The sequence below is a fragment of the Megalobrama amblycephala genome, linkage group LG24 (assembly GCF_018812025.1).
Source record: "Megalobrama amblycephala isolate DHTTF-2021 linkage group LG24, ASM1881202v1, whole genome shotgun sequence".
NCBI lineage: Eukaryota > Metazoa > Chordata > Actinopteri > Cypriniformes > Xenocyprididae > Megalobrama > Megalobrama amblycephala.
Window position 1 is genome coordinate 222,501 of NC_063067.1, and position 26,571 is coordinate 249,071.

A 26,571-nucleotide genomic window follows, 5' to 3' on the forward strand; every position below is an offset into this window, starting at 1 on the left:
CTGAATCGAATTTTATTTCATAATTGATTAACTTTGCAGCATTGACAGTTATTGAATTGAATGAAATTGAATTGAATTTGTTTCATAATTGATGAACTGCAACATTGATACTGTTATTGAACTGAATTGAATCAAATTGAACTGAATCAAATTTGTTTCATAATTGATGAACTTTGCAACATTGACACTGTAATTAAACTGAATTGAATCAACTTGAACTGAACTAAATTAATTTAACAATTGATCAATTTTGCAACTTTGACAGCTTTATGTACGGTTTTGTGATTTCTTTGTTATAATGTTGTAATTTCTGGTTCTCTCTGATTGGTTGGAGCGTTCTGATTATAGCTGACTCTCGTCAGTGATTGGCTGGCGTACCTGTCCGTTCTCCTTCACCATGATGTTGCTGTTGTGTCTGTCACCGATGCCCAGAATGAACGTGGCCACGCAGTATCCAGCGCACGAGCGCGTGAACAAATCAATGGCCCTGTCGTACCTGAGAGAGAGACGGACGGCATTACACGTGTTCATGAACCACAGGAGGAACAACAGTTACTGTGAGACTTTTGTTCAAGCCATCCCTTTACATTAGTTCAACTTGTGTTTTTAATTGAATTATGGGATTATACTTCTGTGGAGCTCCTGAAGGGACATGATGGTGGAAAAAATAACTTGCATTAACTTAATATCTTCAGTCATTTCGCTTCTCCAGTAAATGTATCTTGATTTAAACATGTTTAGATATTTGTGCTGGAAATCATTTTTTGCAGTGTATATAGTCTACATATATTTTTAGCATATCTTTCTATGGCAGAAAGAGTGTCAGAACTCGGCATGTGTGTTTCTTACGCCTCTCCCTTGTTCTTCTCTTTGATCCAGTGGTGCAGTGTGTTGCTGTTGAACTGCAGCGCCCCCTTCAGGCCTCCTTTACACTGAATCTGCATGATGGTGTGAGAGTTCTTCACCACCTCGATGAGGCCGACGCAGTCGCCGATGGACAGACAGCCGTACGGCAGCATTCTACACACACACACACACACACACACACACATGTGAGTTACCCAGCTGTCTGCTGATTGGTGGATGTGTGTGAGTAGTGGGCCGTGATTGGTGGACTCACCGCAGGTCCAGCCCCTGATTCTGCCAGATATTCTCCATGATTTTAATAATCTGCAGCGTCAGCATGTCTTGCCGTAGATCTGCATCACACACAGCAGTGTGTTATAACTCAGATGTGGTGCAGTAACACACTCACAGCTCAAACACACAGCTCACCGTCTCCGTTCTTAAAGATGATCTCGTTGTTGGTGAAGAGCAGCTCGCTCATGATATCTGGATTCTCCCAGTTTAACCACAGCGGCCGCTTGGCTGAAGACATGATACGACACTCCTCCAACCTGAGACACACAGACGGCACTTACGCTCGAGTCGTGTGTGTGTGAGTGTGTGTGTGAGTGTGTGTGTGTGTACCTGAGATTCCCCAGCTGGTGAACAGGGTTCAGAGGAGAAACAAACCCCTGCAGCGCCTCCATGTAATCTGGACGGGACATGTGCTCCACCAGGAACTTCATCTGAGTCTGCAACAGCCAATCAGAGTGCAGCATGAGCTTCATGAACCAATCAAATGCAGTACTGAGTCTCAGCAGGATGATGACATAATCACTGGACCAGGTTAGTCACTTTTCATCTGTGTGAGTTTCAGATGTCCAGTCGTATCTGGAGTCCAGTGAGTCAAACCTTCATCCTGTGAATGCTGAAACCGTCCAAAAATAAGCACCTTCTGCGTCTCGTCTTTCTTCTCCTGTTTGAGTGTGTCCGTGAGGTTCACCAGCTTGTCCATGGCCTCCACCTGTCTGTTCAGGTGTTTCAGGTACATGCCACACGCGCGACAGAAGGCCTCCAACAGCAGCCCGAACCGCCGCGACACCGTCTTATTGTGCATCTCAGACCTACAGCACAGTTATTACACACAAAAACATTTCCATTACATAACACTTTATTGCAAATATATATATATATATTACACTGCGTTCCAAATTATTATGATTGAGTCAAGTCACCTTTATTTATATAGCGCTTTTTACAATTAAATGACATAAAAGTAAGATTTCAGTAGAATAAACATTCAGATTTTAGTTTTTCTAAGAAAATGTTTGTTTGTTTGTTTATTTATCCATGACTTTTTAGATAACTGGTATCAATCTCAGACAAAATCATTTGCCAGATCTATGGAAACCCTACTTAGAGGCTGTTCCACATTATTAAGCAAGTCACAGTTCTCATGCAATATGAGGAGGAAGAAAGATCTTTCTGAAGATGAAGAGCACAGCAAAACTCAGTCAGATAAAGGCTTATTAATCAAAGTTTGAACTACAAGTAATACAATACCTTTTTTGACAGGAACTTTCATTAATAAGCCTTTATCTGACCGAGTTCTGCTGTGCTCTAAATCACTCACAAATCTGATGATAATTCGATAATCTCCATTCAGTTTCACACAATATTAGTTGTTTTCATGCCTTTTGCACAACATTGCACCATTTCATGCTTTTCATCTTCAGAAAGATCTTTCTTTCTCCCCATATTGCATGAGAACTGTGACTTGCTTAATAATGTGGAACAACCTCTTAAGTAGGGTTTCCATAGATCTGGCAAATTATTTTGTCTGAGATTGATACCAGTTATCTAAAAAGACATGGATAAATAAACGAACAAACATTTTCTTAGAAAAACTCAAATCTGAATGTTTATTCTACTGAAATCTTACTGATATGTCACTTGCATAATAATTTGGAACACAGTGTATGTAAATTGTAAAGTATTTATACGTCATGGTCGATGTTGTATTGATTATAATGATTTTAATTTAAAAGTTGCATTGCAGAGATTTGTGCATCACAGTTATGAGAGTCTGGAGGCTAAATGTGTGTGTGTCATGAAAATAAAGTCCCAATTCAAATGTTTTGATGAAATTCACACAGATTGACGCCTGAACTCACTTCAGATGCCAGAAGAAGAAATGTCCAATCCTCTGATTGGTCAACGCTTTCTTGATCAGGAACCGCGCTAACGGATTATCTAGATACATCTCATATTTCAGTACCTGAAAACACACACACACACACACACACACGTCAGGGGTAAAGTTTGACATGTGTAATGGACGTTGGCCGGTGCGTGTAAACCTCACTCCCCTGATCTCAAGAGGCACTCTTTGTCAGAGGGCCCGCCTCCCATGCCGGTGTACCCAGGTTTGAGTCCCGCTCGAATCCCAGTTTGAACAGGAGGGGTTACACATGAAACCTCTGAAGGGGAATGTGGAAACACACACACACACACACACACACACACCTGCACGAGCTGCAGCAGGTACTGACTGAGCTTGTCGTCGGTGAGTCCCTGGATGAGGCAGCGCAGGGCGAACTCTCGCACCATCGGATCTGGGAAGTTGCAGTCCAGCAGCTCCAGAGCGGATTCAGGCTGCATGAGCGGCCAGTCCTTCAGCAGACAGTAGATCTGCACACAGACACGGATGAGTGAAGAACGGATAGATGGATAGAGCTGTGTAGAGATGGAGATGCGTACCTGCGACACTTCGTCCCGCGAGTTCCATTTGACAGACAGCAGGAGTTTGGGAAGACTTTCCGGAATATTCACACAGTAATGGCTGAAACGCAAACACGTTGAACAGACACATGATTAATCTGGAGCTTTTTTGCACTGAAGTCAAATGTTGATGTGGCTTTAGCAGCAGAGTTAAAGGATTAGTTTACTCACCCTCAAGCCATCCTAAATCTATATGACTTTCTTCTTTCTGATGAACACAATCTGAGATATATTAATAAATATCCTGATGCATCTGAGCTTTATAATGGCAGTGAACAGGATCAACGAGTATGAGCTGAAGAAAGTGCCTCCATCCATCATGAATATGTACTCCACACGGCTCCGGGGGTTAATAAAGGCCTTCTGAAGCGACGCAATGCGTTTGTGTAAGAAAATATCCATATTTAAACAAGTTATGAAGTAAAATATCTAGCTTCCGGCAGAACGCCTTCCGTATCCAACTTACGAAGATAACATAATGCCTCTCGCAGTTCAAAACGTTTACGCTACATCCTACACCTTCCCTATTCAACTTACGGAAAAAGCTTAACTGACGCGACACCAGTTACGTTTCTTTGGTAAGTTGAATCAAAAGGCGTCACCTAGGATGGCTTGAGGGTGAGTAAAGCTTGGGGTAATTTTCATTTGAAAGTGAACTAATCCTTTAAAGTCACAATTCTTGTTTAATTTTTATCGGCAGCGCTGGTGGTAACTCACTACAAGTAACTTGAGTTACTTTTTCAAGTATCTAAAATAAATACTTTTCATAAAAGGTAACTAAGTAACGCAATTGGTAACTTTTTTAGGGAGTAACACGATATTGTGATGCATTACTTTTAAAAGTAACTTTCCCAACACTGATTATCGGAGCACATCATCATTATTGTGTTAAACTCATGTTCTGGTAATCTTGAATCAGAATATCTTCCTCTTGCAGCATCTCTTCTCTTCTCTGATGATGAGGGCGGGGCAACCTGTCACTCACATGAGATCCACCAATAGCAAACCACCACCATCCAATCAATTCCACACAGACAAAATCAAGCCCCGCCCCACATTTGTTCTTGTTTGCGAAGCGTTTCACTCGGATATACGACACACAATAGAGAAGAAAAGACGAATGCAACTTCCCTTTCATGACAAATTTAAATTTGTCTTATGCATGACCTGATAAAGTGTAAACCTTGAATGCGCTGTGAGTGGCACTGGATAAAAGTGAATGCTGAAATGCATAAATGTATAGTGTTACCGTAACATTGTGTGTGTGTGTTTACCGATGTCTCCACAGGAAGTCTTTCTCTTGTTCTGAGAGCTCATACAGCGGGTCTCGACTGCACAGCGCTCGCAGCTGCTCGGCGTCCGCCTGCGATATGGTGCTGTCGCACGCCAGACGACTGCTCTGATTGGCCAGAGAGATTCAGTGTGAGTTCTGCAAGCGTTCAGGATTAATTCTGACATGTGTGTGTGTGTGTGTGTGTGTGTGTGAGTGTACCAGCCCCAGACAGTAGCTGTAGCCCAGCTCACGAGAGATGCTCCAGTTGGCGTGTTCCTCGATCTGCTGCTCATCGGGAAACACCACCGTCTGGTTAAACCAGGGAAACTCCAGCTCCACGCACGGCGTCTCCTGCACAGAAATCACGCAGGTTATAATGTGAATATAGTTGCTGAGGTGAGGTTGTCTTATTTTTTCAATATATATATTTTTTTGAAAGAGTCTCTTCTGCTCACCAAAGCTGCATTTATTTGATCAAAAAATACAGTAAAACAGTGAAATATTATTCCAGTGTAAATCAGCTGTTTTCTATGTGAATATATAGTAAAGTGTAATTTATTCCTGTGATCAAAGCTGAATTTTCAGCATCATTACTCCAGTCTTCAGTGTCACATGATCCTTCAGAAATCATTCTAAGTTAGTATCAATTATAATGTCACACTGGAGAGCATAAGAAGCTGGAAATGGAGACATTGTGTCGACACTAGGGGTCACTCTTGAGAGCGCTCCGGACATCCAGGTATTAAAGAGGCCAGTGTGTCACTGCTCGTTCAGCTGTGTTCATGAGCCTTCACAGCGACTAAAGTGATTCGATCGAGAGCAGTGAGATTACACAGCTCTTCTGATGGCCGTATCCCTCACTCACCTTGTTTGGGTTCGATCCCGACACTCCGATAGGGTTGAGAAGATCCTCCAGTCCGTGAGGAACCGGCCACAAACCCAGAGCCACCTTACCGCTGACCAGCGTGTCTTTATAGTCGAAGAGATTGATGTTTCCCCAGGCCAGCGGACAGTGTTCCTACACACACACACACACACACATGTAGTGAGATCAGCAGCGAGGCATTCGCGGCGACTGACAGGATGAGGAAAGTTTAAAGGTCACCTCTTTGGCACCCTTGCGACCCTTGACGGAGCAGATGGACAGACAGAGACGAGCAGAACGAGGAACATCTGTCAGGTAGATGTCATACGACAGCCACTCGTTCCACCTGTGTGAGAGATCGCGATGTAAGGATGTTTCTGTGACGGTTTAGGAGTGTGTGTGTTTCTGTGAGTGTGTGTTACCTCGGGTTGGAGCAGGGCACTCTCTGTGTGTTGACGTTGTCACACAGCGGTTCTCCTCCGTGATATATTCCCGTTCTCACGTAGATCTGACGCACACAAAGACAGAATAGACATCACAGAGTGTGTGATGAGCACATGACCGAGACTGTCTCTCTCTCACCTTGTCTATGTCTCTGATGTTGACGTTGACGTATGTGGCGCACAGCAGCCGGACTCTCAGGTGTGTGTTGAAGGCCCAGAGGGAGCGCGGGGAGCCGGGGTCTCCTCCGCCGGGGCAGGGGCTGGGCTGAGGCGTGCGCCGGCTGTACGACGGAGCCATGAACCCGCTGGCAGGAAGCTGACTGTACAGGCTGTCCTTGCTGACCAGCATCAGGTGAGGCAGGCGGGCCAGCGTGATGCAGCTCCTGATGTACTAAACACACACAGACGGCGTCAGCGCAGCAGAGCTACAGACGTGACCGAGCAGAGACTGACACACACCTTGTACTGGCTGAGAGGATATTTCTCCAGGAAGTACTCGTCGCAGCCGCACACTTTGAGGATGTACTGGCCCTGATACTCCTGCACACACAGCCGCAGCTGCTGCGCGGACAGATGCATGCTGCGCGTCTTCTTGCGGATGGCTTCCGCGATCAGCTGCTCCGGGAGAGAGTCGTGTGCGATCTTCAGCGTGTACTTCTGCTTGGAGTTGGACGGAGACACGATCACCCAGATGGTCACGATCAGACGGCCTGCGGAGAGACACGGTTGAAGCCGGAGGAGGGTGGACAGGGAGGGACGGGACGAGCGCACGCACCTTTGTCCAGTTTGCTGTAGATGTGCTGCGGCAGGTCGGCCGAGGACTCCACGTTGGGAGGGTAGACGTACAGCGCCTGCGTGTGAGCGCCTCCTCCCTCGCGCTCCTCCACCGCCTCCCGGCACACGCTCAGAATGTTCCGCCGGAAGTCCTGCACCTCCGGATCCTTCACCAGCTCGAACTCACAGATGGGCATTCCTATGGCAAAACCTGCGACACGCACGGGAGGAGTGTGATGGCGTCACGCCACGGCTTCATTTGACAAGCTTTATTGCTTCAGAACTTTATTTTTCCCTGTGCGACTGAAATAAAACCCATTAGATCTCTTAATAATGAATTTATCATCAAATCAATTATTTAACAAGAGGCTTGTCTTCTGATATGAATTCATGACTGATTAAGATTCTGACAAAACATGTTTTCGGAGTAAAGTCTCGTTCACACCAAGGATAATAACAATAACTTTTAACAATAGCCTCCTGAGACCCCCAAATGTTTTTTTTTTTTTTTTTAATTTAGTATTTTTTCACGTCATTATATTGTTTAGAGCATAAGAAACAAATGAAAAAATAACATTTTTAAAAAATTATATTTTATTCATATGTTATGCTATGTCCTCTGTAGTGGACACCAGGACTAAGTTGTTTAAAAAATAAAATGCCATGAAATGACATGTATAGGCAAAAACAATGGGATTTTTTTTTTAATCACCAATCAACTTTTAGGCTTCAGGATTGTTTTTAACCAAACTTTGTATAAAGATGATTCTCAACTATGTTATGAAACATATAATGGAATTAATTGATATACCATTTTACTTTATGCAGTATGAGGGTAAAATGGCCATACAGGGGTTTTCCCATTCAATACAATGCATCTATACACTGTATCTAATTTGCATATTAATGTGTTCTTGGAGCAACATGCAATGAAAAAAGAAGTGTAATAATGGGAGCAATAATTGGCAACATTTTCATAATAATATCTAATAATTAATAGGAATATTGATATATAATTTCTTTGCCTATTCACTTGTTGTGTCTCCTGAAATGCCTGATAAACATGATTTAAGTCCTGGTGTCCTCTACAGTGGACATGTATGAAATCAATGTTCTGTTTCATAACAGAAAATCATATTTTGATTTGAAACCCCATAACATTTTCCTGAGATGTTGATTTATAATAAACAATTTGAAAATTAATCCGATTTAAATAATCACAAAATATTATCATATTTCCATTAGAGTGCTAATTTTCATTTTCAGTCATATTTAAAGACCAAGAAGTTGTTGTTGTAATGGGGAAACCTCTAAAAATCTGGTATCTCTGCAAAGCCCTGAATGTGCTCTTTACAGGACATCCAGACTTAAAACTGTGACATGTATGATGTCAGAGAAAACCACTAAAATATAATGTCCACTACAGAGGACAGAAGTCTATTCCTGGGTCCCAGGAGGATAGAGTTTTCGCTTTGACTCTATGAGAACATCAGAGAGAAACTAGAGGAACGATATTCAATTCAATTCAATTCAATTCACATTTATTTGTATAGCGCTTCACGATACATATCGTTTCAAAGCAGCTTTACAGAGAATGCATGTCAACATCACAATTTAAAGAATGCAGTTAGCAAATAATGTAATAATTTAGGCAATTATAGTTGTCGATATCACCGGAATCACTTTCAGAGCAATTCTTTCCAGATGATGAACGATAAAAACATTGACAGCCAATCAGAATCCATCCTGCTTTAACGAGCTCGAGCATTTAAAGCGACAGACAACAAAACTGCAGAGAATAAACACAACAATATTGTTATAGTCATTATAGTTATCGTTAAAGTTATTGTTATCATAATTATCATTATAGTAATTGTTACAGTTATCATTATAGTTGTTATAGTTATCATAATTATCGCTATAGTTATCATATCAGTTAATGTTATAGCTAGTTATCGTTAAAATGATTGTTATTATAGTTATCGTTAGAGTTACCGTTGTTATAGTTATTGTTTTAGTTATTATAGTTATCATATATTTTTATAGTTATCATTATAGTTGTTGTTAATATTAGTTATTTATAGTTATTGTTATAGTTAATGTTATCATTATAGTTATTATAATTATCGCTATAGTTATCATAATTATCGTTATCGTAACAGTTATCATTGGTATCGTATAGTTTTTATAGTTATCGTTAAAGTTATAGTTATCATAGTTATTGTGTAGTTATTGTTATCGCTATCATTATAGTTGTCGTTAAAGTTGGTTGTAGTTATAGTTAATGTTATCATTTTAGTTGTTATAGTTATCGTTATCGTATCAGTTATCATAGGTATTGTATAGTTATTATACTTATCGTTAAAGTTATTGTTATAGTTATTATAGTTATTGATAAAGTTATTGTTATCATAATTATCGTTATAGTTATCGCTATAGTTATCATAATTATTGTTATAGTTATCGAATAGTTATTGTTGAGGTTATCATTAGTTACAGTCATCATGACAGCCAATCAGAATCCATCCTGCTTTAGAGAGCTTGAGAAGTTAAAGCAACAGACGACAAAAGCGCAGCTGGGTTTATAAGAACGATATTATGGTGTGGACGGGTAACTGACCGATCTCCCTGTTGAGTATCTTCTCCTCCCTGTTTCCCAGCGGCTCGATGACCTTTAGGATGGGGTGAAAGAGTCGAAGGTCACACAGGCGGCGTGTTTCATCATAGAACTCCTCCCTCTCGGCCTCCTGCGTCACGCCCACAAAGATGTAGCAGGACTCCTCCTGTCGGCCAATCAGAGAGGGAGTTCAGAGCAGCGTTCACCTGTGTGGTGTGCTAGAGCAGGTGAGTGGAGCGCTCTCTACCTGCAGCAGGTGGTACAGCGGGTACTTGCGGGCCTCGCTGAAGAGCTGCTGCTTTATGCTGGTCAGCGGAGCCTCCCTCAGACACTCCAGACTGACCAGGATGCCGTTGGGCAGACAGCAGTCCACCAGGATACGAGGAGGCATCAGGTGAAGCCCCCATAACTCTCCTGACGAGGGCCGAGGAGCCATGCTGTCCTCCAACACACACACACACTCAACACCTGCACACACACACACACACACACACACACACACACACACTGAAAACAGTGCTGTACCTTTTATAGAGTTGATTTATTAGAACAAATTTTATATTGTTAGTAATATTTACATGATTATCCATACATCATTTTATAGAAAAATCATGAGTATCAAATGATAATTAATATAATCTTTTGATAATCTGTGATATTGCAGGTCTTTTGTCCTGATGGGAGTCGGGGCGCGCGCACGGGCACGCGCAGCTGCGAGCGGGCGGATGTAGGGCGCGCGACGCACAAAAGAGCTCTCGCTGAAAATGAACCATAAATATTAGCGACGCGCGTTACTGTATAAATCTGTGCATCTCTACTGTACATATCGATACGGTGAGATAGCGATTGTGACCACACAAAAAATCCGATAAAAGCTTCTGCTATATGTCAATATAAATCGAAAATGTAATATCAAATCTGTCGTGACTGAAAAATCATCACTGACAGCAATATAACGAGCACTGTTATTGTTGCAGTGAACGCGGTTTCCTGATGCGCGTGCCCGAATGCCGGTATAAATGTGATTTCACAACGAAACGTGATATTTATGACACAGAAAACCCGTTAAACAATATCTATGAACCGAGAGAGAAAGGACCGGGTCGGGAAAGCGCTGCACAGTGATGGTGTTTGATCAGATGCGATATAATATCACACACGAGCACAAACATGACAATATGCCAAACCCTTCAGCGACAGCAATATCGAACAAAGAACGTGTTCATCACCGACACAAACCCACCTGCGCGAGAATCACTGTCACACCCGCATCCTGATGACCCGCGCGCGCCCGGTGACCCGACAGTCTGATGTGATGTCAGCAGAATAAAGCCATCATCATCATCATCATCATCATCATCATCATCATCATCATCACTGTTACCCACCGGTCAGTATCTGCCCCTCCACTCTCTCTCTCTCTCTCTCTCTCTCAGAGCATCTTTGTCCCGTTACCGGAGAACAATGAATCTAGCGGGCGCGAGTGCGGTTTTAACGGGAACGCGCACGAACTGTCAGCGGTTTATTATGAGACTTTATTCAGAAATATGAACTGTGGGCCACATATATATATATATATATATATATATATATATATATATATATATATATATATAATTAATAATAACTTTAAATATACAATAATATATATATAGGGTGAATTCAGGTTGATTGGGACACTTTTTGCCATTGAGATGACTATGAAAAAGTGTGTGTATATATATATATATATATATATACATTTATATAATACATATTATTAGAAGATAATATATTATTAAATAATATAAGAAAAACTAACCTTATGGTGCTGTATTATACTCCCGTTGTCCTGCAAATAAAGTTTTGTTTAACAGCTTATCAAATGTGTGTGTGTGTGTGTGTGTGTGTTGTTGTTTGTCTGTTGTTCAGCAGATGTGATCTAAGAGATTACTGTTTTTCTCTCCATCTATATGAAGATTAAAATCTGCTGACCTCTTTTCCTCTAATCTCTTTCTCTCATTGTCTCCTTCACTAACGGGCTGTTGTGTAATTAACTGAACGCCTCATTAAAGACTCCATGTGTCCATCAGCTGTAGAATAAGTGTGTTACTCACCGGCCGTCTGTGCAGATCATCATCATCATCATCATCTTCATCATCATCATCATCACACGTCTGTCCGTCAGGATCATGTGAGCTTCACACTCACTCCGACTCCTCTGGAGTTTCTCAGGATCTGCGTTTCGCTCTCTCTGCTGGAACAATGCTGACTTCCTCTCGCACACACACACACACACACACACACACACACACACACACACACACACACTCACACTCACACTCACACACACACACACACACACACACACACACACCTCAGTCTGACAGTTAATGCGCTGAATGTGTGACTGCACCATTTACACAAACTTAAATCCTCGTGAAAACTTCACACAAGCACAGATACTTAGTAATATGCTGTCACACACACTCACTCACACAAACACACACACACAAACACACACTCACACACACACTCTCACACACACACACTCTCACACACACACTCACACAGGTTTGGCTTTGTCGGTCTATTGTTCATATTTCCTGTTTTCTAACCCCACATATCTGTGAAAATGGGTGTGTGTTTATTTTTATTATTGTGTGTGTCCTGTACTCTCCCTCTCTCTGTCCTAGTGCAACAACAGGAAGCAGCTCTGCTCAATGACACACACACACACACACACACACACACACACACACACACACACACACACGTCATCTGCATCACTTCATTAAATCAAAACTCCAGCGCTCTCATCAAACACAAGTGACTGATGAATGTGTGTGTGTTTCTGATGGTGTGTAATATTCCTTGTAAGTGTGTGTGTGTGTGTGTGTGTGTTTTACAGTTAGGATCCTATAAAGAGCACCTGTTCTCCATCTTCATCTGTCTGTAGTGTGTAATGTTGATGTTTGAGCATGAAGAAGTCGTAGTTCTTCTCTGAACTCCATCTTGAGTTTTCTTCTCAATATCCCTCATTTAAATAATTAATGCGCAGAATAAAGGGGCGGGGCCTGGTTGAGTTAGTTAGTAGTGTGTTGAAACTGGCGGTTATGATAAGGGGCGGGGCATTTCCCAAACACCAATCACAACACACTGCTGCAGCCGACCAATCAGAGCACATTGTGCTCTTCAGAAGGAGGGGCTTCATAGAGACAGGAAGTAAACAGAGCGTTACTGACAGACTGGGAAGAGAGGAGCTGAACAATGGAGAATATGAGGAGAATAATCAACATTCAATCTAGTAGAGCACAAAAACATCAAGACTTTGAGAAAGGTGTGTGTGTTTGCTGAACTCGTCATCTTTGTCTTCATGAACAGTGTTGTTTCTCCTCTTCATCTTCTTCATCTTCATCAGTGGTCTCTACAGGAGCTCATCCGGCCATCTGCTCTGCTGTGCCGGTCAGAGGGTCAGAGGTCGTGAGGTGAGACAACAGAATGAAAAGGAAAAGGAAAGCAGGACGGAGTGTGTTTGAGACTGTTCAGAATGACACTACTGATAAAACACCAAATATCACCATCATCATCTCGTGTCGTGTAAGACTCGAGAAAAAATAAGATCATAATTGTTGAAAATATTTAGTTTCTATTACATCATCGCATTTTTGTCTACTCACTGTAGTAAGTTAGATGTATTTTCATTTATTTATTTTATCAAATGAATTCATTTATTATTTATTTGAATCCAATTTCATTTATTTATTTTAATATTTTTATTTTAATAAATTTATTTAGTTGGTTACTTAGTTTAATCTTATTTTTATTTATTTATTTTTACATATTTACATCACTTTTCTTATTTTTATTTATTTTAATCAAGTTTTATTTATTTATTTTTATCAAATTTATTTTATTTATTTAAATAATGTTTATAAATAATAATATTTATTTTTAATGATTTTTAAATGTATTTATTTTAATCAGCTGTTTTTATGTAGTTATATTTCTGTATTTAAATTTGATGTATATTTTTAATCAAATCAAATGAATTTGAATTAATTATTTTAATTAAAATTTAATGTTTTATAATCATTTAAACAAAGTTGTATTAATTTTAATCTATTTATTTTAATCTAATGTATTTATCTGATATTAATTTTTTATAGTACATTTTTATTATTCATTTGAATCAAATGTATTTTCTCTAAACTGGACCCCAGGATTGGGCCACCATGAGCGCTTCAACACTCCCTCTAGTGGACAGAAGCTACATTACACACCCCCCCCCCCCCCACCACCACACACACACACACACACACACACACACACACACACACACACACACAAACCCCTTGTGTGGACTCCTTCACTGCCTGTCATGATCATTAACTTTATTTTGTAAATATAAGTTTTAATGACAGAGCAATGTGGATGGTGGTAAGTAGAATCGTATTATTAATACATATTTTTACAAACATTTCTAACTCCAATAATGTATTCTTACACATTCAGAGTTTTCTTTTATGCTTTGATAAGTCTTAATTATTATTAAAAATATTAAGTTATGCATATCTATGATGTCATAATTATGAGTTTTAAAAAACTTTTTTGAAATTATGACTTATTAAACCCCAACAGAAACCCAAATACTTGATGCGACTTACTGTTTTTCTGCACCCAGTCTAATCTGTAACATTCGTCCATTCGTTTAAACGACGTTAAACAGGAGAAACGACGAATATTTCTGTTAAAAATTTAATTCTGACACAAACCTGACGGAGCGTCTGAGGAGAACGTTAAGAGCTGTCAATCATCCACTCAAGCGCGCTCACGATGCGTCAAGTCCCCATGAAATCAAAATGGATGTTTGTTTGTTTTTTGGCTTTTAGTATGAATATGTTAGCTTTACACCGCGATGCGATAAGATTCCAGCGACGAGCAATTTGACTGTCCACACTAGACGCGACGCGACAATGAAGCGATAAAATCAATAAAAAACCACAGCCAATCAGAAGAGAGTGTGGGCGGGCTCTCTCGGCAAGACACAATGAAATGGGCAAGTGCACAGTAAAATTCATAAATATTACACCATTTAAACATTATTTAAAGTACATATGTAGTGACTGAACCAATCTTTGTCATAGAATACACTTGTTTGTGCACATTGAGGTTACAGTTTGAATGTTCTTGTGCCCATTTATTTATTTTCAAGATCTGAGGTGAATTGACCCTTTGCAGGGAGTTTGATTGACAAGCGATCTAACCAATCAGAAAGCTGAATCCGCCATTTTGTCCGACAAAGCAGTCAGGAGTTAGATTAGGAGAAAGATTAACCTCGGTGGACTTGAACTTGAAAAATGGTGTATTGACGTCTTTCCGCGTTTGAAACAACATACCTTCTGATGTTCATTCATGTTTATTTGATGCTATAAAAAAGAGATGATCGGTTTACTAGCCTCTTGAGCTGAGGTGCTACAGCGATCTGTCACGACACATTAGAGCTACAAAACGGTTTTTATTGTTTGAATTTCTTAACAAATTACACAGTTTGAAAGCTGGGACGTTGTTTAATATGTTTAAGTAAACTGCTTTGTCTTGTCTGTCGACGTGTTGTCAGTGTCCTCTTTGCTCCGCGATGTATTTTATACTGCGTGTGGCGTCAGTAAGGGGGGCGGGTCTTTGAGAAGGGTTAATTAGCCAGTGTTGTTTTCATTATAGCTGGGAACACAGAATGATATTCAAACACACATTAGACGCTTTTAACATTAAATAAAGCACAGCCGCGACATCACGGAGAAATAGAAACCGTTTCTAAAATAGAATATTCACGTGTCGCGGCTGGTTAGAAAAGATGCATTTTATCGCTTGTCGCAGCGTCGCGTTGCGTGTTACTGCTATCTATAAGCGAGCGTGCTCCAAAACAATGACAAAATTTGCATTTAGAAGATTAGCATTCAAAACTTACAGTCTCTCCAATATGAATCAGTGATTTTGATGACATCACAGATTTTCTGTCCAATCAAATGCTCTCTAGAATCTGAAGAATCCTGCCCCCTAGATTATAAATGTGTGATGCTTCCGGTGTCATTATGCAAAAAGAGTCCATAATGCTGATTGATATCGCAAAGTATTTGTTAGCACATAACTTATAATAAATAGCGCAGATAGTTTTACCGTTTACTTGCACATTCATTTTTTTTCTTTATTAAATTGACTTTACATACATCTAATAGGCCTACATCAATTATTTTCAACAACAGAGATGTCTTAACAACTGTCTCTTTTTCAAGATTAAAGAGTCATAAACGATTTTAAGACAGCAGAAAACAGTCTGACATGTATTTTGCTTTGTGAATATATTTATTATATTGAATATATAGAATTAATATCTATTTAGCCTACAGAATTTTAATTATATTCAATATTGTCCATCCCCCATAAACCAGTATCACATTATTGTAACATCTTGTAATAAATAAATAAAACATGAATACTGGAACTTGGGTCAAACATAAATTTGTAAAACTGTGTTTTGTGGGGGGGAAAGTTTCGACAGGACTACATTTCCCAGAGTTCTCCTCCTCCTGCAGAGACGAGGGAGGGTGTCTTTAAAAACTCGCTGTCACATTAATGTATAACATTGCATAATGTCACTGTCACATAACGCGTGTTTCCACCTTTATTCAGTCATTAGTCGTTGTTGTACGCGTTATTTTCGTGCTGAGGAACTCAGTCAGGGGTTGTTTACACATGTGACGGGTGCCTGTGTCAGTCCTGACTGTTCGACGAAGCAACACGATGGGATTTCCACAAACATAAATTGTAGTTAAATATACAAAGTCATTTTTGTCCACGGCAAGTGATATTTGTTGATATTGATGATATTGATTAGTTTCTGTCGGGTCAGCACAGGCAGTCCGCCGGATACCTATTCAGCAAGGAGGGGCGGTGACCGAGAGCACATGCCTTCATTTTGAGCTACACTATTGGTCGTTTAGGGGGCCTTAGTGTATATCCTACGTTCTGATTGGCGGACGCGGCTGTCCGTCAGTCTTGGTCCGTGGTGGAATATATAAGCGCGTGGATCTGCTGTGCCACAGCGCGAGATGGAGCAGCGCGAGCTCGCGCATTCATGAACATTCTCGAAATCAAAGTCTGTTTTTATAATAATCACTATTTTAGGGAGTAAATTTCACATTTACTGTAGCATCTCTACTGCAGCTGCGTTTGTACACGGCTCCAGTGAGGGCGGATCTGTCGCTCAACATTTGCGTTATTTTTTATGTGATTTTCGCGTTCGTATTTACGAAAGGAGGAGAAACGATCGCGCTTAGAAGTGTGTATGTGTGTTAAAGTACGTGTGTGTTTGTGTTAGATAGGGGCGGGAGCTTTTGGGACTCGCGTTTCTGTGGCATTATTCATGAGCAGTGCGGTAGACCCTCCTGGAGGCGGAGTTATTCAAATGAGCAGGGCGTGTTAGTATCACAAGCACATCAATGTACATCAAACTATACTGAAGGATCTCTAGTCAAGTAAGTATGCATAATATAATATGTATATTGTAATGACAAATTCATAGTAAGTAGAACTTGACTTGTTTCTCACTATCGTGAGTTTACATCGCAATTGTGAGGTAAAAAGTTGCAATGATCTTCTTAAATGTATTAATTTTGTGGTGGAAACCAGTTACCGTAGTGATGCATGTTGAACTGTTGCGTTTTCCCGCCGTACAGGCTAATGGATGTGTACCGTGATGTCCGTACAAAGTGAGCTTCCGGCTGCTGGCGGGGCAGGTTTGCACGCTCCGTCGCCGCTGCAGATGTCCGTCACCATCCAGGAGGAGGTGACCGCCAACATGGTGCTAACCGAACTCGCTGCCAATCATGTGACCCCTCAAGATGGCGTCAACAACGAGGGATCCTTCCAGATTAAAAACGGCCTGCAGTCGCGAGCCGAGGCGACGACGCAGCCGCACAAACTGAACAAGCGGCGCTACAGCATGAACGTTGGGTTTAAACACCCGAGTCTCGGTAAACGCAGACGCCGCGCCAACTCCGAGTGCGACCCTGTGCTGCCCACCAACTTCCAGCTGGGCGGGAACATCTTCGACCCGTTGAATCTCAACAGCCTGTTGGACGAGGAGGTCAGCAAGGCGCTCAACGCCGAGACGCCCAAATCATCGCCGCTTCCCACCAAGAACCGAGAGCCGGTGGAGATTCTGATCCCCAAAGACATCACAGACCCGCTGAATCTGAGCTGCGGAGACGCAGCCGCGGGCGTGTTGGTGTCGCCCATGAAGAGCAGGCGCAGACATCGCAACCGACATCATCCGGGAGCGATCGTTGACGTTTCAGATAGCGAGAAGTCAAAGGTCATCGAGGGGTCGGCGTCAGGCTCGGTGCTTCCTCTCGCCGAGGCTGGCGACGCCGTCGTGCTCAAGCCTGTGGAGGAGTCGCCGCGTCCGTACGAGCTCAACACGTCAATCAACTGCCGTGACGAAGTGGTTCCGCCCATATTGCCGCGGCGGCGTTCCCATCCCTCCTCGACTAACTCCGGCCAGTCGTCCAAACACAGGAAGCGTCGGCGAACCACCAGCCATTCCGACCGCCTGTCCATCACGCCGACTCCTCCCATCAAACGGCCAATCGCGACCTTCCACACTCCAGTTGTGGGTGGGGTCAGCGGAGCTCCTCCTCCGGGGGCAGAGAAAACGCCGCAGCAGCGCAAGCCGCAGCGCAGGTTCCAGTACGGAAACTACAGCCGTTATTACGGTTACCGCACACCGTCGCTGACCGCCGACCCGCGCTTAGCCTTCTTTAAACCGGAGTGGTTCCGCGGCAAAACCGTCCTGGACGTGGGCTGTAACACGGGTCACGTTACCCTCGCCATCGCCAGACACTGGGGCCCCGAGCGCATCCTCGGTCTAGACATCGACGGCGCGCTGGTGCACGCGGCCCGGCAGAACTTGCGCCACTTCCTGTCAGAGCTGCATGACAGGAGGCAGTCGAACGCGGGTGGGTCAGAGGTCGAAGCGTTGGCGCCGCTGATGGGCCTGCAGCTGGACCGGGCTTCAGCGTTACCCAGGTTTCCCATCTCCTTCACGCGGTGCCGTGGACCCATCGCCACACTTCCCATGATGCACGTGCCGGGCCTTTTTCCCTGCAATGTGTCTTTTCTGAAGGTAATCCATGAGCTTGATATTTTTTTTTCTGGTTTGGTTTTGCAGTGCAAACGTCTTCCTGTATACTGTGTGTGTGAGTGTGTGTGTGAGTGTGTGTGTGAGTGTGTGTGTGTGAGTGTGTGTGAGTGTGTGTGTGTGTGTCAGTGGATTTAGTGTGATGTGTGTCAGTTCATTCCCAGACTGATCTCACACAGCTGGTTTTTGCGTGTTGTTTGTTCAGGGCAACTATGTGCCGGACAGTGATGCGGCAGTGATGTCACAGCGCGCAGAGTACGACGTCATTCTGTGTCTGAGTTTGACCAAGTGGGTTCATCTGAACTTTGGCGACGCTGGAATCCAGAGACTGTTTCGTCGCATCTACAGACACCTGTTACCTGGAGGAGTGCTGATCCTCGAACCGCAGCCCTGGAGCTCCTACAGTCGCCGCAAGAGACTGACGGTAACACACGCGCACACACACACACACACACACACACACACATCTGATGAAAGCTGTAGTGAACTGTGTGTGATCAGTTCTGTTGTGTTTTCAGGACGTGACCTACAGGAACTACAGCAGCATCAGACTGAAGCCTGATCAGTTCAGCTCCTTCCTCACCTCTGAGGTCGGCTTCAGCAGCTACGAGCTGATCGGGACGCCGCGCGCATGTGCTAAAGGTACCATCCATCCATCCATCCATCCATCCATCCATTCATTCATTCATCCATCCATCCATCCATCCGTCCATAATCAGTAATAAACAGGAAAATAACAGTCACACAGTTCTTCAGTTGGGAATCAGTAATTTCACTTACTTCATTTCAGCTATAAAGCAGTTTTATATATATATATATATATATGAAGAGTTTTGGTTCCTAAACGCTATAAATCCATTTTGATTAATTTGAGTAAAAATGTGTTTTCTTTACCAAGAAAGCGGCAAGATGAAAACCACTATTTTCTGTCACAAACTTTCACATAGCATCTTTTGGTTATAAAAACATTAAAAATTCAAATCTAGATTTTGATTTTCAAAGGTTTATTATAAAAACTGATTATTTTTTCCCCAAAATGCAATAAATCCATGACACTTTTTTTTTTCAAAATGCAATTAATCCATCAATATAAAGGTTATTTTTCATATTAAAAATACACAACAAAGTAAGTTGATCCGCATATATGACAGCCTCTGAACTTTGTCAATACTAATCTTATATTCAGGCATGTGACACAATAACACGACCGACTGATATCACATTTTGCGCAAAATTAATAAATAACTTTTCAATACAAGATACAATACTGATTTTGGCGGAAACTCAGTTTTTTTTTAAACAAAGTGTTTATCACGTTTTGGAACCAAACTCGTCATATATATATATATATATATACAGTACAGTCCAAAAGTTTGGAACCACTAAGATTTTTAATGTTTTTAAAAGAAGTTTCGTCTGCTCACCAAGGCTACATTTATTTAATTAAAAATACAGTAAAAAACAGTAATATTGTGAAATATTATTACAATTTAAAATAACTGTGTATTATTTAAATATATTTGACAAAGTAATTTATTCCTGTGATCAAATCTGAATTTTCAGCATCGTTACTCCAGTCTTCAGTGTCACATGATCCTTCAGAAATCATTCTAATATGCTGATCTGCTGCTCAATAAACATTTGTGATTATTTTCAATGTTGAAAACAGTTGTGTACTTTTTTTTTCAGGATTCCTTGATGAATAGAAAGTTCAAAAGAACAGCATTTATCTGAAATACAAAGCTTCTGTAGCATTATACACTACCGTTCAAAAGTTTGGGGTCAGTAAGAATTTTTATTTTTATTTTTTTGAAAAGAAATTAAAGAAATGAATACTTTTATTCAGCAAGGATGCATTAAATCAATCAAAAGTGGCAGTAAAGACATTTATAATGTTACAAAAGATTAGATTTCAGATAAACACTGTTCTTTTGAACTTTCTATTCATCAAATAATCCTGAAAAAAATATTGTACACAAATATTTTGTACAATTGTACAACATTAAATGTTTCTTGAGCAGCAGATCAGCATATTAGAATGATTTCTGAAGGATCATGTGACACTGAAGACTGGAGTAATGATGCTGAAAATTCAGCTTTGCATCACAGGAATAAATTACTTTGTGAAATATATTCAAATAGAAAACAGTTATTTTAAATTGTAATAATATTTCACAATATTACTGTTTTTTACTGTATTTTTAATTAAATAAATGCAGCCTTGGTGAGCAGACGAAACTTCTTTTAAAAACATTAAAAATCTTAGTGGTTCCAAACTTTTGGACTGTACTATATATATATATATATATATATATATATATATATATATATATATATATATATATATATATATATATATATATATATATATATATAATGTGTGACCCGTCACGGAAACCAGGGACACAAGTCGGCAGCACAACTCTCGAGCAAAATGAGAAAGAAGCATTTTTTTTCAAAATTGGTGATTTTCGTTTTTTTGCAGAATCTGTTAGTTGAGATTATGAAGAAGCCTTTCCGTGTTTGAGATAGCAGTATTGGTATATTTAAAAGCGTACATTTTAAGGGTTGAAATCGGCTTGTTTTTCGGAGATTCTAGCACGCAGTAGGGGCGTGTCATTGTCTGTGTGTATTTCCATACTGGGAAGCGTGGCTACTTATTATGCAGCGGCTCTGGCCGGCTCTAGCTGATATCAAAATTCAATGAAGAACCGTGGCCGTTACACCGAAAATGTTTTGAAGTACTTCTTCGACAAGCCGGATGCTTATGAACAAGCGCTCACTGATTCTGAAGACGATCTGAGCGACGATGAAAGCGGCATAATAAGACATTACCTCTCTGGAGTCGGGTAACGCGCCGGCGCATTTTGCAGGATTTTTTTCACATTGCAGCAAAACAGACTTAAAATACTGTCATTTTTTGTCATAGAGACATAAGTAATACATCAATTGAAACTATAGAATGTCTTCTTTTATTTGTGTACACTCAGAAACAAAAACAAAATGTTGTGCTTTTTGAAAACTAAAGAAAACTAACATGATGCGTGATCTCTCATCTCCCTCTGAACGAAGTCCAATCTGATAGTTCTCAGAAAATGAACTGTAACTTAGTGAATACTAATCATAAAAAAATTATACTTATGTCTGAAAAAACATTGAAATGTCAAGTTTTAAAACGTGTAAGTCAAATCGAAAACAAACATTCTGTGTTTATGTAATCTGTATGAAAAGAGAGCCATGTCAGAAGTCTGTGATTCAGCTCATTATCCGCTAATGCGGCCACGCCCACGGAGCCAGCGCTATTCAGACGCAAATTCAGTCAATACATGCATTCATCGTCTCAATCGTGTATTTATTGACTTGAAAAGTGTTTTGAATAGCCATAGTTAGCGATCTCTGGCCTCTGTTAGTCCAGTTATTTCCTGGATTGCCTATTCTTCTTTAACAGGCTTCTCAGGTGAGAAAATTTCATTTCATGATTAATAGTGACCAAAATGATCACGGTTATCACAGAATCCTGTTCAAAAAGTCAATTCACCAAGTTTTATGTGGAAAACCAGCAAATAACAAATAAAATTAGCATCAATATGTACTTTTTCTTTACATAAACATTAAAATAATAACATTAAAAATGATGGGCAGATTTTAAAGGAGTGTCTTGCAACATGTTATCTACAATGCACGAGTTCAAATAGAGTTTTGACAAAAAAGTCACATATTTCAGCCTCTAAATCATTTTTATAAAAGTCAAAAAAGATAAATTACTGACATTTACAATGCACATTAACCTTTATTATTAATAGTATGCGGTCCATGCAGCTTTACAGGGGGTATGGCTTATCTAAATGAGATGTAAATGAGCCCTATTGTCACTCCCAGCAGGTGAGAACAGGCGAGAACTGCAACTTTAGAGGCGTTTTTCTCCCTATAGAGCTTTCTTGAGTGACTACCTTCAAATGGCCACAACTTCTCCAAATATTATCAGATTTCCATGTGTCACACATCGTTGGAAAGCTTGGAGACTGCACTTTTAGAATCTGTGAATAACTCAAAATGCCCCAAAACCGACTTGTGTCCCTACTTTCCGTGACTGGTCACATATATATATATATGCGTGTATGTATGTAAATCAGGTTGAGTACATGTCAGTGTTTCTCAAGGGATAAAATCTCTCTGAACTGAAGCTGTAGACCAGGGTGTCCAATCTCAGTCCTGGAGGGTCAACGTCCTGCAGAGTTTAGCTCCACCCCCAATTAAACACACCTGAACCAGCTAATCAAGGACTAATTAGGCATACTAGAAACTTCCCGGGCTGCGTTCCACTCCAGTTTTAGACAAGCACTCGCGAACTTCCCTAAGCACTTCAGTTTATATGGACAGACCCTCGCTCCCTCGATTTTAATATTTCTATGATATATAAAATTTTTTTTTTTTAAATATCTAAAACGAGCCAAACACACATATATACATATAGAATGCTGCATTAAACAGTGTAAATAATAAATCAACTCCACCTGATCAAGGGCTTAGGATGTTCCGGTTGCAGGGGTTGTGCCAGTAGTGGGCGCTCGTCAGCAATGATGTACATCCGAGTCAACGAGACTGAGGGAAACTAGCGAGGGAAGGGCATTAAAAAACAGCCCAGACAGGTGTGTAGAGGCAGTATGGAGCTAAACTCTGTGGACACGCCTGCTGTGGACTGTATGTCAGTCACTACATTACTGTAACTTTACAGGTAAAATATTGTTCTCCAGCTGTGTAATTGACATCTTCCCGTGGATGAGACACTGATTGATCGATTACATGAGATTCATTTCAGTAAAGTTCAGGAAGTTCTGATGTTCATTCATGTTTATGTTCTGCTGTAATTAGTAAAGTATCTGTCGGCACACATTAAAGACAAAAACACATTTATTGACTGAATTCAGTGATGAAACTGACAGGATTTTTGAAAGTTTCATATCAAAATGAGTTTGTTTTGACAGATTCTGATCAGCTGATCATTAATATGATGTTTTATTCTGCTTTGGTTTCCTTTTCAGGATTTCAGAGGTCGATTTACCTGTTCCATAAAGGCCCGTCTTCCAGCAGGAAGTGAGTTTTGGGAAGAGCGACAGAATCGTCGTTGGATCTTCTAATTGAAAACCAACACACACGTGTTGGTGTTTGGTAGCGTTGTGCTGAGGTTTGTGTCTTCCTGTGCCCTACAGAGGGGAGCGCTGGACTACTTCCTGTTTGCTCTGTTTTGAACTGTTATACATGTCAGAACTGAGACTCTTTGACCTCTGGGTCACATGAGCGTGAGTGTGTGTCGTCCGTACGTCACATTTGTGGTGTGAATCGATCCTCTGTGACGACACACGACTGCACAGACTCTTCTGAGTGACGTTTCCTGTAACACGGACACACGCCTGTTCTTCATGGCTTCATATCTGAGCCGCTTCCACATGTGCAAATAAATCTGATGTGTTTCTGATCTCTCGTGTTTGATTGTGCCTGATTTCCTCCCACTGCAGGGTTCCTTACAGTTAGTTTGATCACATTTAAGGTCATAACTCTTAGATGATGTAAGAGAAGTCATAATTATCATTTCAAGAGGTTTTAAATTTAGAGATGGAAAAACGCTATATTAAACTTCAAACAGCTGTGATTTCAAGAGGCCGTTTCTCAAAGTCTTGATGTTGTTTTTGGGCTCTACTAGATTGAATGATGATTATTTTCCTCATTGTTCAGCTCCTCTCTTCCCAGTCTGTCAGTAACGCTCTGTTTACTTCCTGTCTCTATGAAGCCCCTCCTTCTGAAAAGCACAATGTGCTCTGATTGGTCGGCTGGAGCAGTGTGTTGTGATTGGTGTTTGGGAAATGTCCCGCCCCTTACCATAACTGTAAAACACAAAAGAAGATATTTTTGTTGTTGTTGTTTTTTTGTCCATATAATGAAACTCAATGGGGTCCAATGTTGTTTTCCCAACATGCTTCAAAATATCTTCTTTTGTGTTTCACAGAAGAAAAAAAGTTTAAATGCCAAAAATGAACCTTTATTTTTAAGAGTGTATAGCGCTTTATACAGTACAGATCGTTTCAAAGCAGCGTTACAGTAATAAACAGAGCTTCAAAATCAATTTTGAGCTCTAAGAAGACAATCGTGTCTTTATTCAGATCAAGTCAGTTCAATAACAAGACGACAACTCGAGATTAAACGTCCTGTTGTTAAAAATAGCTGCATGACGGTCCAAATGAGCCTTTTTATTTCCAAAGATAGAAACTCCAGCACGTCTACACAACCTATTTGAAGACTTTATAGAGACTGATCACACATTTGATGACACATTTGTACCCAAAACCTGACAAAACCTCCATTTGGGGGCCTCTTCATTTATAGAAATGGTAGAAAAAATTAAATGTTTGTTGTAAAAATATATTCTGTTACATTCTGTTTTCTGTTGTGGTTAGTGTGTGGTTTAGGGTTAGGTTGAGTATTTATAACTAGCTGTAGGCTATATAAAAACAGTAGAAGTCTATGCAATGCCCCTATTTAGATAGACAAGTAAGTGTGTGTGTGTGTGTGTGTGTGTGTGTGTGTGTGTGTGTGTGTGTGTGTGTGTGTGTGTGTGTGTCACCAGTAGAGGGCAGTAGAGGCATTTGTCTGTCAGGAAACAGTCTCTCCAGTCTTAAACATTCACATGAGTTGTTTATTTTACAGAGCGTTGAAGTGTGTGTGTGTGTGTGTGTGTGTGTGTGTGTGTGTGTGTGTGTGTGTTTCTTCTGCATTTCTGTCACCTGATGGAGTTTGGGTTCCTTCGGCGTGATCAGTTTAAAACGCACTTAATATTCAGTATTAGATTGACTGCACTGACACTATCAGATGAGATTGAATCAAACTGAACTGAATTTGTTTCATAATTGATGGACTTTATAACAGTTACACTGTTGAACTGAATCGAATTGAACTGAATTTAATTCATTTCATAATTGATTCATTTTCAACATTGACTGTTTTTGAACTGAATTTAATAGATTTGAGCTGAATGTAATTTATTTCATAATCAAACTTTGCAACAGTGACACTTGTTGAACTGAATTGAATCGAATTGAACTGAATTTAATTTCTTTCATAATTGATTCAATTTTCAACATTGACACTGTTGAAATGAATTGAATAGAATTTAACTGAATTTAATTTATTTCATAATTGATGAACTTTGCAACATTAACTGTTATTGAACTGAATTGAATAAAATTGAACTGAATTTAATTAATTTAATAACTGATTCATTTTCATCATTGGCTGTTTTTGAACTGAATTGAATAGAATTAAACTGAATTTTATTTTGTAGTTGATGAACTTTATAACGGTGACACTGTTGTTGAAGTGAATTGAATCAAATTAAACTGAATTGAATTTATTTCATAAATGAACTTTGCAACAGTGACACTGCTGTTGAATCAAACTGAACTGAATTTATTTAATAATTGATGAACTTTAGAACAGTGACACTTGAACTGAATTGAATTGAACTGAATTTATTTCATAATTGATGAACTGCAGCATTGACACTGTTGTTGAACTGAATTGAATCTGTTTCATATTTAATTTTTCGACAGTGACTGTTAAACTGAATTGAATAGAATTTAACTGAATTGATCTGAGTAATGACTCTATTGTCTCATATTTGATGAAGTTTGCATCATTGATTCTGTGAAGCTGCTCGGAAACGATCTGTATTCTATAAAGCGCAGTAGAATTAAAGCGGACTCGATCAGAGGACGTGCAGAATCGTGTCGTTTCAGCTCCATCGTAACAGATGAAGCGTGT

General features: G+C 40.3%; 2 protein-coding genes across 2 annotated transcripts in view; one reads left to right on the top strand and one right to left on the bottom strand.

Annotated features, from left to right (window-relative positions):
- Positions 1-12,220, bottom strand: part of zgc:158659 (uncharacterized protein LOC791141 homolog) — a 16,057-nt gene extending 3,837 nt beyond the window's left edge. The window contains exons 1-21 of the mRNA XM_048177833.1: positions 11,675-12,220; positions 11,380-11,409; positions 9,826-10,046; positions 9,582-9,744; positions 6,963-7,172; positions 6,647-6,897; positions 6,327-6,578; positions 6,167-6,252; positions 5,985-6,090; positions 5,745-5,897; positions 5,099-5,230; positions 4,881-5,005; positions 3,586-3,667; positions 3,352-3,516; positions 3,000-3,103; positions 1,778-1,949; positions 1,471-1,577; positions 1,276-1,397; positions 1,121-1,199; positions 850-1,020; positions 379-496 (exon numbers count right to left, since the gene is read on the bottom strand). Coding sequence (XP_048033790.1) covers positions 379-496; positions 850-1,020; positions 1,121-1,199; positions 1,276-1,397; positions 1,471-1,577; positions 1,778-1,949; positions 3,000-3,103; positions 3,352-3,516; positions 3,586-3,667; positions 4,881-5,005; positions 5,099-5,230; positions 5,745-5,897; positions 5,985-6,090; positions 6,167-6,252; positions 6,327-6,578; positions 6,647-6,897; positions 6,963-7,172; positions 9,582-9,744; positions 9,826-10,014 — 2,787 coding nt within the window. The 5' untranslated portion in view covers positions 10,015-10,046; positions 11,380-11,409; positions 11,675-12,220. The remainder of the gene's footprint in view (positions 1-378; positions 497-849; positions 1,021-1,120; positions 1,200-1,275; positions 1,398-1,470; positions 1,578-1,777; positions 1,950-2,999; positions 3,104-3,351; positions 3,517-3,585; positions 3,668-4,880; positions 5,006-5,098; positions 5,231-5,744; positions 5,898-5,984; positions 6,091-6,166; positions 6,253-6,326; positions 6,579-6,646; positions 6,898-6,962; positions 7,173-9,581; positions 9,745-9,825; positions 10,047-11,379; positions 11,410-11,674) is intronic.
- Positions 12,221-16,587: 4,367 nt separating this feature from the next.
- On the top strand, positions 16,588-24,232 carry mepceb (methylphosphate capping enzyme b). Its single transcript, XM_048177842.1, has 5 exons — positions 16,588-17,092; positions 17,294-18,741; positions 18,962-19,180; positions 19,275-19,398; positions 23,799-24,232. The coding sequence occupies exons 2-5, from the start codon at positions 17,302-17,304 to the stop codon at positions 23,852-23,854; spliced, it is 1,839 nt and encodes a 612-aa protein (XP_048033799.1). The 5' UTR covers positions 16,588-17,092; positions 17,294-17,301; the 3' UTR covers positions 23,855-24,232.
- The last annotated feature ends 2,339 nt before the right edge of the window (positions 24,233-26,571 follow it).